The 12,866-nt window shown below is 44.8% G+C and overlaps 2 protein-coding genes across 8 annotated transcripts in view; both read left to right on the top strand.

The window, feature by feature from the left end:
* The window catches only part of LOC147262055 (disco-interacting protein 2 homolog C-like), a 135,081-nt gene that overhangs the window by 72,160 nt on the left and 50,055 nt on the right, over positions 1–12,866 (top strand). For all 7 annotated transcript variants that reach the window (XM_086204448.1, XM_086204450.1, XM_086204449.1 and 4 more), the window contains exon 2: positions 6,260–6,331. In XM_086204448.1, the coding sequence (XP_086060574.1) occupies positions 6,260–6,331 (72 nt within the window). The remainder of the gene's footprint in view (positions 1–6,259; positions 6,332–12,866) is intronic.
* LOC147262056 (E3 ubiquitin/ISG15 ligase TRIM25-like) lies at positions 7,807–10,732 on the top strand. The gene has a single exon (XM_086204456.1). It carries the CDS (start codon positions 7,880–7,882, stop codon positions 9,542–9,544), a length of 1,665 nt encoding a protein of 554 aa, XP_086060582.1. The 5' UTR covers positions 7,807–7,879; the 3' UTR covers positions 9,545–10,732.

A 12,866-nucleotide genomic window follows, 5' to 3' on the forward strand; every position in this document is an offset into this window, starting at 1 on the left:
TTTTAGTCGGAAATGTCTTGTTTTGTTAGAAAAGGAACATCAAACACACAAAAGAGGTCAAAAAAAGCTCCTCCGGGTTGCCTTTTTAGGGAAACTGAAAAATGTTGTACTTCTTCGATTTGAGACGTTCTGGAGTTAAGACAGCTTTTTGACCGTCACTTTTCCAGTTGGATATAACTCAAAGATTATTGACAGCTGGAGCTGCCTGGCCGGTACACCAGCGCCTCCGCTGTGGTTTGAGTTTCCACCTGAGTAGAAGTGAGTTTCATTTCTGACTCAGCGTGTTGTCACTGTAAACACCTGCTGCCTCCAACTGAACACACCTGCCTGTGCTCACCAGTGTGTGTGTGTGTGTGTGTGTGTGTGTGTGTGTGTGTGTGTGTGTGTGTGTGTGTGTGTGTGTGTGTGTGTGTGTGTGTGTGTGTTTTCCTCTGTCTGGGTCTCTGGGGAGTCCTCGGGCGTTTCCTCTTGGTTCAACAGTGTGTTAATGTGTTTTTATGGATGCCCAGCTTTGTGTTTCTGGCTTCCTCTCTTTCTCCATATCAGGACTCTGTGTCACTAATAATAGTCCAGCGTAGCTGAGAGCCGGGAGCACTCACAATAAATGAAAATCTGTTTATTCAATTAGATTTTATTTTTATTTTTTTTAGCTTTTACAGCTTTTTAAGGTCTTCTTTTTTTGAGATCGGACAAGTTTCTGAGCACTTTTTGTGATTCAGAAGTTGAACGTCACCCTGAGTGAAAGCTGCAGGTGCATAAGTGAAATACTAACAAGAATCGCCGTGGAAAGTATACTTGCTGAGCTTGGATGACTAGATGAGTGCAGATTGAAACCCATTAGCGCACAAGCTCTCTTTAATAGGCGTTGTACAGCTTCAGAGTAACCTTTGCTGTGCCGCAAGGCTCCGTTCTGGTTCCGCATCTATTCCTACCTTCTCCCACTTTGTTCATGTGATCAATACCCTTGTTGTCTGATGACGTCTCATTGCTTTGGCCCTCTGAGTGCCTGATTGTATACAAGTCTGTCGGTAGGAGATCTCACAAACAACCTGATCGATTTTGATTAAATTTAATACAAAGTAATATTAGAAGGAACAAGTGATAAACGTTTGGAGGTGATCTGGATCAAGTTCTAGATCTTGAAGACTGTTCTAAGCCAGGCAGGATACATGTCAAATTCCATGACTCCATGTGGAATAGTTTTAAATCAGAATGTTGATGATCTTAATCTTGTGTTCTGGTTCTGTGAATCCCATGATGGTCATATTCTGTATCCATGTAGCCTCCTTGTTGGAGGTACCGCGTTCTCGTCCTTCTGTATGTGCCCACTCATGCATACACCTCCATCTTTATGCCGATTATACAGCAATACAAATTCTGAACAGCCAACTAGTTTCTCCGGAACAAAAGGAAGTCCATGATGCAGTCAAGTACATGTTGTGTCAGGTTAACTTTGTTCAATTCTTGCTTTTGAAATTCTGGACACAGAATTACAATCCTCACCTTTTTAAAATAGTACTTTTATTTAATTCCAACAAAGGCTTTTCCTTTTGCCTGATCTTGTTCTCTAAAACTAGTAAATGTCATTATTATCCCTCATTTCTGCACATTTGAATAAAGGATTATTAGAGATAGATCGATAAGATTCTACTAATCAGTGGCCGTATTCATTTATTAACACTTTGTTGTTTAACTTCAGACTAACTCTTTGAACAGCAGGGAGGTAGGAAACCTGGTCGCTGCTCTCGTGTGTGTAAAACCCGACAGACTTTTAACATCAGTTTCTACTTTGATGAATACACTTCTATCTGAAGCCTTTATGATGCAAGTATTCCCAGTATTAGAGTCTGCAGGTGTGGAGGCTTTAAATGAGGTACTGCTTTTTTCTATCTCTGGTTCAGATGAGTAGTTAGTATTACAGTGTTTTACAATAGTAGTAGCATTAGTAGTAGTAGTAGCTTTGTTCTTTCTTTTCCTCATTCTCTTCTCTTCCATTTCTCACTCCCCTGTTCATCTGTTTCCTCTTACTAACACTTGTTAGCCTAAAATCCTCCATCTTCACTCTCTGTCTTTCTCTCCTTCTCTCCGGCATTGCAGTGTGGAAACAATAAAACCAGCTCTTTCCTTTTTAGGTGCTGCATGGATGCAACATTCCTCTCTCCTACTTCCTTTCTCATTATCTCAGTTTATCAGTGTCACACTTTCTCCTACTCTTTCTTTGTTCTTCATCACTCTTTTTCCTTTTTCTTTCCGTTGGTTTGCTATATTTCGGAGTCTTTATCTCTCCTTCTGTCTCTGTTGCTGGTTGCTAGCACTCTCGTCCCCTCGGTCTGACTGTATATGGTCATGGAGTCTCAGCCCCGCTCTCGCTCTCTGACTGACTCTCTCTGGGAAGAAGTCATTTCACTGATGTTGCTATGAGATGGAAAACACGTGGATACCTGCTAACACACTCACGGATAATCACCAGGCTTTCCAGCTGATTTTATAACCCCATACTTGAGGAAATATGGGAGTTTCTTCTGGAGAAGAATGACCCGATAAATGCTTGTGACCCCCTAGTGGCTGGAGTAGTTATCACCAGGGCAAAGAAGGACATCTGATGGGAGGGACTAACTCCTCCTCATTTGGCCCAGCATCAAATTTCACTATACTTTTATGGGTTTTTTGGGGGGGTTTTGCTGTATTTGGTCATTTTAATTGCTTTTGTCATTATCTATTTTAAATATTTCTCTTTTTTACCGTGTTTTGTCCGTTGTGGTCATATGAATGTACGTGTGTGTTGTTGGCTCCGCAGCTCAGACAGAGACGTTTCTGTGGAAGGTTCTGTCATTTTAAAGAAAAGCAGTGCCGAGATGCGTTGCAGGGGGATGTTTCTGTCTCAGACGTGATCCGTGGAGCGTCGTGTCGCTGACAGAGCTTGTTGGTGTTCTCCTGAACTGATACCACACTTCCCACTTATTACTATGTCACATTTATTTAAATGTATTAAATACAATGTAAAACTTGGGAAAAAAAACTGCTTGTCACATTGTTACATAAGCTGGTGACGTCATTGGTTCCTATAGTGACTTCTATGCCACTCACAGATGCAGCGTGAGTGCATGATGGAGTGATTTATGCATCGGTGCTTGACAACCAAGGTCAACGTTTAAGAGCCGACAGGCTTGGGTGGGGGGGACAGTGGGGTTCAATAAAAAGAGTCACTCACTCAGACAGCTTGCAGTGAGGTTGTATAGTTGTCAGGCTGCTGGCTGCATATCTCAGAGCAGGCAAAGATGCTCAACTTAGAGACAAACAGCTGGCTGACCTCAGATGTGACTGAGCCGGGCCGTTCATGCTGTCTCTACTTTGCTCTGTGGGCTTTGGACGTGATTTTAGGGAGCAGCGGCCGGAGCAGTTTGATCCTCCTCGGCCTTCAAGGTTCAAGAGAAGCGGAGCTGGTCAAAGAGCTCCGACTGTGGTTAAACTCCCAGAGGAGAACAAGTGGGATGGGGCCTGATCACTACCCTCATTCAGACTTCAGTACCAGTGTGCCAGTCAGGAAAGTAGTTCTGGTTATGTGTCGGATTCTACAGTGTCTCCTCATTTGAAATTGTTATTTTATAACAGATATTACACACAGTCCCCCCCCCCTTCATGTTTCAGTGTTACTGATGTGCCTCTAGCATTTAAAATTGTATATTTTTCATTGAGAAAATGGTGGCAAATCATGTGACATTCACTTGCCATCCTTCCCTCGCGCCCTCCCCCCCACCTCCTCACCTATTGTTCCCTCACCTGCATCCTCATTCCCTCCTCTTGCTTGTTTGAGTTTTGATATTCGGTGCCAATGATAACACATCACACTGAGAAGTACTGCGCTACTGAAATGTTGTCCCGCTGCCAACAGACGGCTCTGAGCGCCGGTGTACGACACACAAGCAGAGAAAGGCTGTTTGTCAGGTTTGGGAGACGAGGTCAGACCTCCCTCCCTGTAATCTCAAGCTCCTTCAGTGTCTTCCGCCTTTCAGATTTCCAGTTTCCCTCTGCAGGGAGGATGGATCCCTACCTGCCATGCTAATTATTGCCACGCACCACCAGAAACACACACATGGAGCTGCTGACTTTGTCACTGATGACGTCCATGGCCACAGTTGGTTCCTTGATCTGAGCCAGTTCGTACCATGAGTGTCGGATTTGTCAAGTCAGCCGCACAAACAGCTTTCCCCTTGTTCGACAAATCCGCTGCAGATTTAACGTCAGTCTGCTCATCTTTCCGCTGCTCCTCGTGCATGAGTCAGACGGCAGGATTGTTTTTTTCTTTCTTTCTTTTTTAACTTCGTCATGCCTCAGTCAGAGAAATCCTGAATCGGTTCCACAGCCTGCACCGGTTGACCTCTTCAGTTCCAGTAGTCACAGTGTCTGAGTGCACAAGCGCATGGCGGCTTCATGAACGTGCACTTGCTCCTCCGTCAGTGTGGATGCAACTGACTATCATCCCTCTCGAACAATGAGAGTCGAACGCTAGACACAGATGAGGTAATCCCATCACAGAATGTCATGATTCAGAGTGAAACACGGACTGATATGTGAGGAGATCAAAACAAAGTTTGCAGGGTGTGAAATTCAGTCATGACACAAAAGCTATTCAGGAAGAATATTCACAAATTGGTAAAAAGCTTTTTTATTGACCTGTTGTGTCTTCAGAACTCGTAAAAAAAAAAAAAAAGATGTCGGAGGCGTGTGAGAAATCTGCTCTCATTCATTCATTCATTACTGTACTGTTGGTTTCATGTGTAATAAAAACATAGTTCACCGCTGCGGTAAACAGGACGGACCAGAGGTAGGAGCTGGCGCTGGGACATAAATGGAGGCTGCCTAGCTCGTAGCTAACGTTACGCTAACAAGGTTGAAATGAGTAACATTAAAAACAGTTGACAAGCAGTAAATAGAAGCCGACAGTATGTTTAAGAATCTCTGTCTCACCAAACACGTCGTCGTCAAGTCAGTATCAAGATTTTATTAAACAAATCATGGGCCACGTGTCTGTCCGCCGCTGCCTCCAGCAGAGATTCAACTCATGGATGCATCGCGACGCGATCAGTGAACCCGTTGAAATGTTTGTTTGTTGAAGTAACTCCGTGACTCACTGTGAAAAATATGTCATAAATCTTCACTGTAATTTTTCTTGCGCACCTCCTCAATCTCATCACCTTCTCCCGCTTGTTTATTTTTTCACCTCTTTCTTTCGCTCTCCTTCTTCCTGGTCCTATGATTAACATCCCTCACCTTGTGCACAATTTGTCCCATCGCTGTTCAACTGGCTGTTTGGTGATCAGGAATCTTGTTGGTTTGCATAGTTCATGCTTGGAAATTCACCTGGAGGCGTCACATCAGATGATGTTCTGACAGGTGAAACGGGACGTAAATGGATGCCGTGGTGTTGTTTCACTGAGCGTCTGCGATGCACCTGATCCAGCGCAGTGATGCAGCCATGAGTTAGCCGCTGTGCTCTCATGGCCAACTGGCTTAGCGTGTCCCTCAGTAACACTGACGGATCCTCCCAGTACCCTCCATTTGCCCTCCCAGCTCCAACGCCTCCATCACACGCTACTTTCATTCCGTCTCCGTGCACTACATCTCATCTGTCGTGACAGAATGTCCTCCTGATACTCTCGCTGGCTTGTAGAATTCCCATGATGCCTTTCTGTTCAACTCATCTGAGTTTGTTGCCTTATTTCAGTGACAAAGTATTCGTAAGTGCTTCGTGTTTGTTTCTGGAAGACTTGGAAAACAAGTTGGTCGGGTTAAATAAACTCAGACGGAGCCAACTAACATTTTCATGCCAGCGAGTTCCCAAAACACTCTGTCTCTATTTTCTATATTCCAAAAATTCATTTAGAATGTGGGAACCCCATCCCCCTTCTGCCTGGTATTTCCCAGTGGATAAAACGGCTTTATAAAGAGTGACTGGTGATGAAAACTTCTACTTTTATTGCTTCACTCAGGCTGATCACTCAGCAGATTCTCAGGTGACTTTGTTACAATGTGAAAGGTGAAAACAGTGCAGTACTTTTACTTCAAATTCTGTGTATACAAACACACACCCGACACAACAGCATCTTTTCAAAGTTGAGTGGCTTTTTAGGAATGACAGCATCATGTCGTCAGTCACAGCTTTCTGAGTTGTGGTTACATTTTTACTTAAACTTTATATTTATATATGTTTATATTTTGTAGTAGTCAAATAAAACCGCATGTCCTCTCTCTCCTGCAGGTGACATCACACAGAAGGGTTATGAGAAGAAGAGGTCCAAGCTGATTGGAGCCTTCTTCCCACAAGCACCAGGTGAAACCGTCACACCGCTCTGTTAGCTTCACAGACTCAACCATCTGTGTTCCAGCAGCATTCAAACTTTGCATAGTCAGTGCTGAGTTTGAAAAACTGACAGTAGCAAGAGAAACCCCATCACTGCCCACCCTGCCCCAACACTCCCTCCCTTGCACTGTGTGTGTGTGTGTGTGTGTGTGTGTGTGTGTGTGTGTGTGTGTGTGTGTGTGTGTGTGTGTCCTCGCTGTTGGCTTCACATCAATACACTTTGGGGAAATTATTTAGGTGAGAAGCAGAGAAGAGACTCTGGAAATGTTTCTCAAACTCTGAGCTGCAGACTAGCAGATTGTTTTGGCCCAGTGAAGGAAAAGCTGTGTGGAATGAACCATGTCACCAACTGCAGTAATCGGTTCCGTAATGTGACTATGATGTCAACACGATGCTCACATCTAGTTTGTGCTGTATTAACATGCCAAGGTGTTGTTGAGCCAAACCAGAATGGAGTTTGACTCTAGCCGGGTCTTTGTTAACACCTGAGAGTTCCTCCGTAAATCTGCGACAGTCATCAGAAAACGTTCCTCTCGTTAACGATGATGGATTCCATTGAGCCCAAATCAAGTCAAAATGAAGCAAAAACGGTCTGTTGCTTCCCTGTAAACTTACATTTTTTTTTCAGGTTTGCCAAAACAACTCACTAATTTACATTAATCCATAATAGAAAAACAATTAATTCGATCAATCCCACCCTTGCCCCTTGACCTCATGCATGATTTTAAATTGTAAATGGAGAATTGTGAGTAACCAGCACAGGGCAGTAAAACACCTCGGCGGCATCTCGTGCTGGAAATGAGAAGAAGAAGACGATACCACACATTGCTGGACATGTTCAGTGGTTTTGGAAAAGAAACTTGGATGCAGACAAAAGAAGCCTAACCCAAGGCCCAAAAATGCACCGATTTACCGACATCTATCTGAACCGAACTGCTTCAATGCATGGTGCAGCCAAAATGTATATACGTGATTAATTTAGATAATTGATCATGGAGGATTTGAGTAATAAGGGAAATGTTTTCCGTTGGTTGACAGCCTAATGTTTTTACTTTGGGTTTGGCTGAGCGGGTTTTGATGGAGGTTGGAATCTCTGGGTTTTCCCAGTTAATAACGTGATACAGTGTTGAGGAAGCAACATCGTTACTGGGGATTCCTGCCTGCTCCACCGCTGGAGACAGAGGCTGACTTCTGCAGTCCTGTCAGAGGCACGCGGCCGGGCCGGTTCTCATTAGTCCTTCACTTCCCAGAGGTCATGTTTGGACAGGAGGTCAGCTTAATACCTTCAGCTGCACTTCTCGATGAAGGTCTTTGTCGTGTTGTGTTATTGATCTTCTATTCACACAGTCAACACATTCCAAATATCTGAATAACAGAGTTATCAAGCCTTCCCCTCAAAGCCACGCCTCTGACTGGAAAGAAGCAAAGCCTGCACTTCCTTCTCTGTCTTACTTATTTATTCGGGTTGAGAGAAGCGTCCTTCCTCATTCTCTCAGACACCTCTGATCAGCCCACAACATGGCACAGGGGATTCTACTTGATCAAGCAAAGTTCTGTTGCTCCATCTGTCTGGACCTACTGAACGAGCCGGTGACGATTCCGTGTGGACACAGCTACTGCATGGGCTGCATCAACAACCACCTCAATGAAGGGAGTCAGAGGAGGATTTTCAGCTGCCCTCAGTGCCGGAAGACCTTCATTCAGAGGCCCACCCTGGTGAAAAACACCATGTTAGCTGTCATAGTGGAGGAGCTGAAGAAGACAGGAGTTCACGCTGATCACTGCGATGCTGGACCTGGAGATGTGGCATGTGATGCCTGCACAGGGAGGAAACTGAAAGCCCTCAAATCCTGTCTGCAGTGTTTGGCTTCTTACTGTCAGGAACACCTTCAGTCTCACTACCAAGTTGCTCCTTTAATGAGGCACAAGCTGGTGGAAGCCACCGCAGCGCTCCAGGAGCACATCTGCTCTCGTCATCAGGAGGCGATGAAGATGTTCTGCCGCACCGATCAGTGTTGCATCTGCTATCTCTGCTCCAAGGATGAACATAAAGGCCACGACAAAGTGTCAACGGCTTTAGAGAGAGGGGAGAAGCAGAAAGAGCTCGGGTTGACACGACTGAAAATCCAGCAGAGAATCCTGAACAAAGAGAACAACGCGAGGGCTCTTGAGCAGGAGGAGGTGGATTTTAATCAATCTGCAGACAAAACTCTGAGGAACGCTGAGAATACCCTGGCGGTCATGAGAAGTATCTTTGACAGCCAAGTGTCTGACATGATGCAGCAGATCAGGTCCTGGCTGAAAATGTCAGTGGGTCCCTTCCACAAGGCTCAGGAGAAGCTGAAGCAGGAGATCAGGGAGCTGGAGAGGAAAGACGCTGAGCTGGCGAAGCTCTCGTACACCGAGGATCACATTAACTTTCTGTTAAAGTACCCCGCCTTAGCATGCCTCGGCGAGTCCTCCAATCCACCCAGCGCCAAGATCCACCATCGGCGCAACTTTGATGATGTCACGGCGGCCTTGGTAGAGGCCAGCATTAAACTACAGGTGGTCCTCAGCGAAGAATATGCAAAGATTACAGAGACAGTAATGGAAGCCGATGTTTTACCACCACATCTACACTTTGAGCCCACGACCAGGGAGGAGTACTTGCAGTACGCGCGTCAGATCGCACTGGATCCAAACACCGCAAACACACACCTGCTGCTATCTGAGGGAGGCAGGAAGGCAACTTTCAGTAAAAATAAACAGAACTATCCCTTCCACCCAGAGCGGTTTCTGTTCTCCTGGCAGGTCCTGAGTAAAGAAGGTCTGACTGGGCGGTGTTACTGGGAGGTGGAGCAGAGGGGCAGAGGAGTGCTGGTGGCAGTCTCGTATCAGGACATCAGCAGAGCCGGAGACTTCAACAGATGTGTGTTTGGAAACAATGAGAAGTCCTGGGTGTTGGACTGCTACAGAGATTCTTACGAGTTCAAACACAACAACATCAAAGTTCCCATCCCTGGTATGTGGTCTTCCAGGGTCGGGGTCTACCTGGATCACAGCGCAGGTTCTCTGTCCTTCTACAGCGTCTCTGAAACCATGTCCCTCCTCCACAGAGTCCAGACCACCTTCACTCAGCCTCTCCATGCTGGGCTCTGGGTCTCAGATGGAGCCACTGCTGAGTTCTGCAGACTCAAGTAGAGGCCAGTCACAAACACGTGTGATGGCGAGCGCTCTCTTTTCTTTTTTTTTTTGGTGATGCTTTTTAAAAAGTAGTCGTACTTTAAAAGAATTCAATGGTTAAACTAGGGCAGTTATTCATTTTGTTTATTGTCCATAGATGTGGTTGATGTCCGAAGACAAAAATCACATTTTCAGGGTGAAATGAAGGATGATAAATTGACACGGAAATCTCATGAAGTGCACCGGAGACCAAAGGTGTGTGAGGAACGTTGTAGAAATCCCGTTGATTACTGTGTTGGTCCATGGAAGATTCATAGATGAATGAGTAAAGAGACGCACATCTTTCCGAGCATCTGTTTGAGGATCGATGGGATTGATAAATACCCAGGATATTCCCTGGAGGGAATTTGGCACGAATTATAAACATTTCTTGTAAACTGTAGCTCCAAGTGAGGTATGTAATTGACATGTAAGCGGTCGAATTTGACACATGAGCGTGTTCAGCTGACAAGCTTCTCTTGGAAATAGTGAAACGTTTGATTACCTGCTGCTCTAAATTGACACGCCAAACCTGCTTGACTTCATATCCGAGTATAAATTACTTCCTTGTGACAGAAGAAACAACGTTCCAACCCTGAGATTGTGTGAGAAGAAGTCAACATTAAAAAAAACAACAAAAAACCGAACCACCTCCCGGTTCTACACCTCCACCAACCTGGTGTCAGACCTCCACATCTGTCAGACTCCTGATGTACTGGGCTTGGTACGGACTGTCAGACACTTGTGTGAATATTTCTCCCAATCAAGCCAAATCCAATCAAACAATGTTGTGCTGACGTCCAAGTGAATATTTGCACTTTATTGAATGAAGTGAGGCATGACAGCAGTGACAGTGACCTTTGACCTTTTCATTTCAACCTTGAGTTTGTGCCAAAAGTGAAGAAATTCCCCGGAGGAGTTTCTGATGTCTCACGTTCACCAGGATGAGGCGGGCCAACAAGCTGCCGACACAGAAAATCCTAGGCAAACCCACAGTGTGTGCTTGTGTGTGTGTGTGTGTTCTGTGTCTCTGTTTCTTTCCCAGCTGGACTTAATTTCCGGTTTCATTTATTCATGAAGGTTAAAGTCATACTTATTAATAATTGACTGCTCTAAATGTAACGAGTGGAATGATTCATTCAGTCTAACGGATAAATAAAGCTGACCTGTGATTATCCGTCTGGTCTCCGCTTCATCTCCCAGCAATGTTGACTAACTCCATCTAAGTTTATTCAGATCTGCGTGATTTGTGAAGGTGAACAGTTACTAGACCGAGGTAGAGTTGTGGTGATGCTGCTGGCTACAGATGCTGGTGTTTTGTGTGGACATCGGATGCCGAAAATTCGACGATTCAATACAGTGATAACAACAAAGGAGACCTTGATTTAAGCCGTGAATAGAATTGCCTGCTTTGTTTTTTCTCACTGTCTGAAGTTAATCAGACTAAACCTCTCCTGTTTTAGGTCAGGTAGGACGACCAAAATTATTTAATTTTGCTAAATGCCACAATAATGACGGAGAGAATTTCTTAGAGAACTTTATATTACTTTCTTCGAGGTCAAAAGTTTACATGCACAAAAAGTACAACGTCTTTAAACAGTGTGGGGAGGCCTAGATGATGACGACATGGCTTCTGAAACTCCTGATAGGTTCACTGACAACATGCAAGTTAACTGAAGGCACACCTGGGGATGTTATTTAAGGCCACACCTCAAACACTCTGCTTCCTTGTTTGAAGTCATGGGAAAGTCGAAAGAAATCAGGGGGAGAAGTCTGGTTCATCCTTGGGTGCAATTTCCAAATGCCCGAAGGTGCCACGCTCATCATGGGACTGTCCAGCCATCGCACCGCTCAGGAAGGAGACGCGCTCTGTGTCCCAGGGGTGAACGTGTTTTGGTCTGTGGTGCAAAGCAACCCCAGAACAAAAGCTAAAGACCTTGTGAAGATGCTGGCTGAATCTGGTGAGAGCGTGTCATCATCCACAGTAAAACCAGTCCTGCACCGACAGGGGCTGAAAGGCTACTCAGCGAGAGGGAAGCCATTACTCATAAAGAAACATTTTTAAAAAAAGCCAGATTACAGTTTGCAAAAAGACACTGAGACAAAGACCTTAACTTCTGGAGGCGTCCTGGGGTCTGATGAAACTAAAGAGGAGTTGTTTGGCCGTCATGACCACCGTTGCATTTGGAGGAAAGGGGTCGTAAACCTGAGCGCACCATACCAGCTGTGAGGCGCGGAGGTGGCAGCATCGCGTTGTGGGGCTGTTTTGCTGCAGCAGGAACTGTGGCTCTTCATAAAACAGACGGCATCATGAAGAAAGGACATGACGTGGAAGTGTTAAGGCAACATCTCAAGACATCAGCCAAGAAGCTAAAACTTGGGCGCAAATGGGTCCTCCAAATGGACAATGACCCCAAGCATACTGCCAACATGGTTGAGAAGTGGCTCGAAGACTGCAAAGTCAAAATTGTACGTAAATTTTTGACCTTGAAGAAAGTAACAACAAATTCTCTAAAATATACTCTCTCTCATTATTGTGGCATTGAGCAAATTTTGGTGATCCTAACTGACCTGAAGCAGAAGAGGTTTATTCAAATGTAGCTTCAGACAGTGAGGAAGAAAAATAGTTGTCTCCGTTATGAGTGTACGTAAACGTCTGGTGTCAACTGTATCTTTGTATAAAAACGTGTTTGCTTGATAGCTGCACAAAGCTAATCCGAAAACTAACTTTGAAAGGAAAAAAACCCAACAAAAACCAAACATCTGTTAAGTCGGATGGATAAATTTAAACATCTGGAGCTCATCACTCTAAAATCTAAATAATCCGAACCACTCATCAAACCTATTGATTTGTTTAATGACTGTAAACATGGATGGAGGCATTGACTTGTACTGTGTCAGTAGCGGAGAGTCCAGAGGACACGGGAAGCGTCTCTGTGACGTGACGAGGCATCGGTGGTTGTCGACTCGTCACGGTAGAGTTTGTGTGGCGAGCAGCCGATCGTCTCTGAGAACTTTAATGAAGACGGACGAGGGTGAAGTGACGCTGAGATCATAGATCAGCAGCCCTGGAGGCCTCAGAGCTGTCACCCATCATCATCACGCTCATTGATTGGTGTGGAGAGTGTGTGTGTGTGTGTGTGTGTATGTTTGAGAGAGAGAGAGAGAGACTCGCATTGCAGGTTTGATTCAGAGACTTTCCTGAGATCCCATCTGTTTCATTCTTCAGGATGATGTATTACAGTATAACAAATACAAATTACTTTTTTTTAATTTCAAATCTACAGGTTTTGGGTTTTTT

This window comes from Aulostomus chinensis, chromosome 5 (assembly GCF_037954235.1).
Source record: "Aulostomus chinensis isolate RoL2024-O1b breed Wild chromosome 5, RoL_Achi_v1.0, whole genome shotgun sequence".
NCBI lineage: Eukaryota > Metazoa > Chordata > Actinopteri > Syngnathiformes > Aulostomidae > Aulostomus > Aulostomus chinensis.

Bases quoted from the DNA above. Each gene is read 5' to 3' on its own strand.
- LOC147262056 (XM_086204456.1), top strand. From the start codon at position 7,880: ATGGCACAGGGGATTCTACTTGATCAAGCAAAGTTCTGTTGCTCCATC.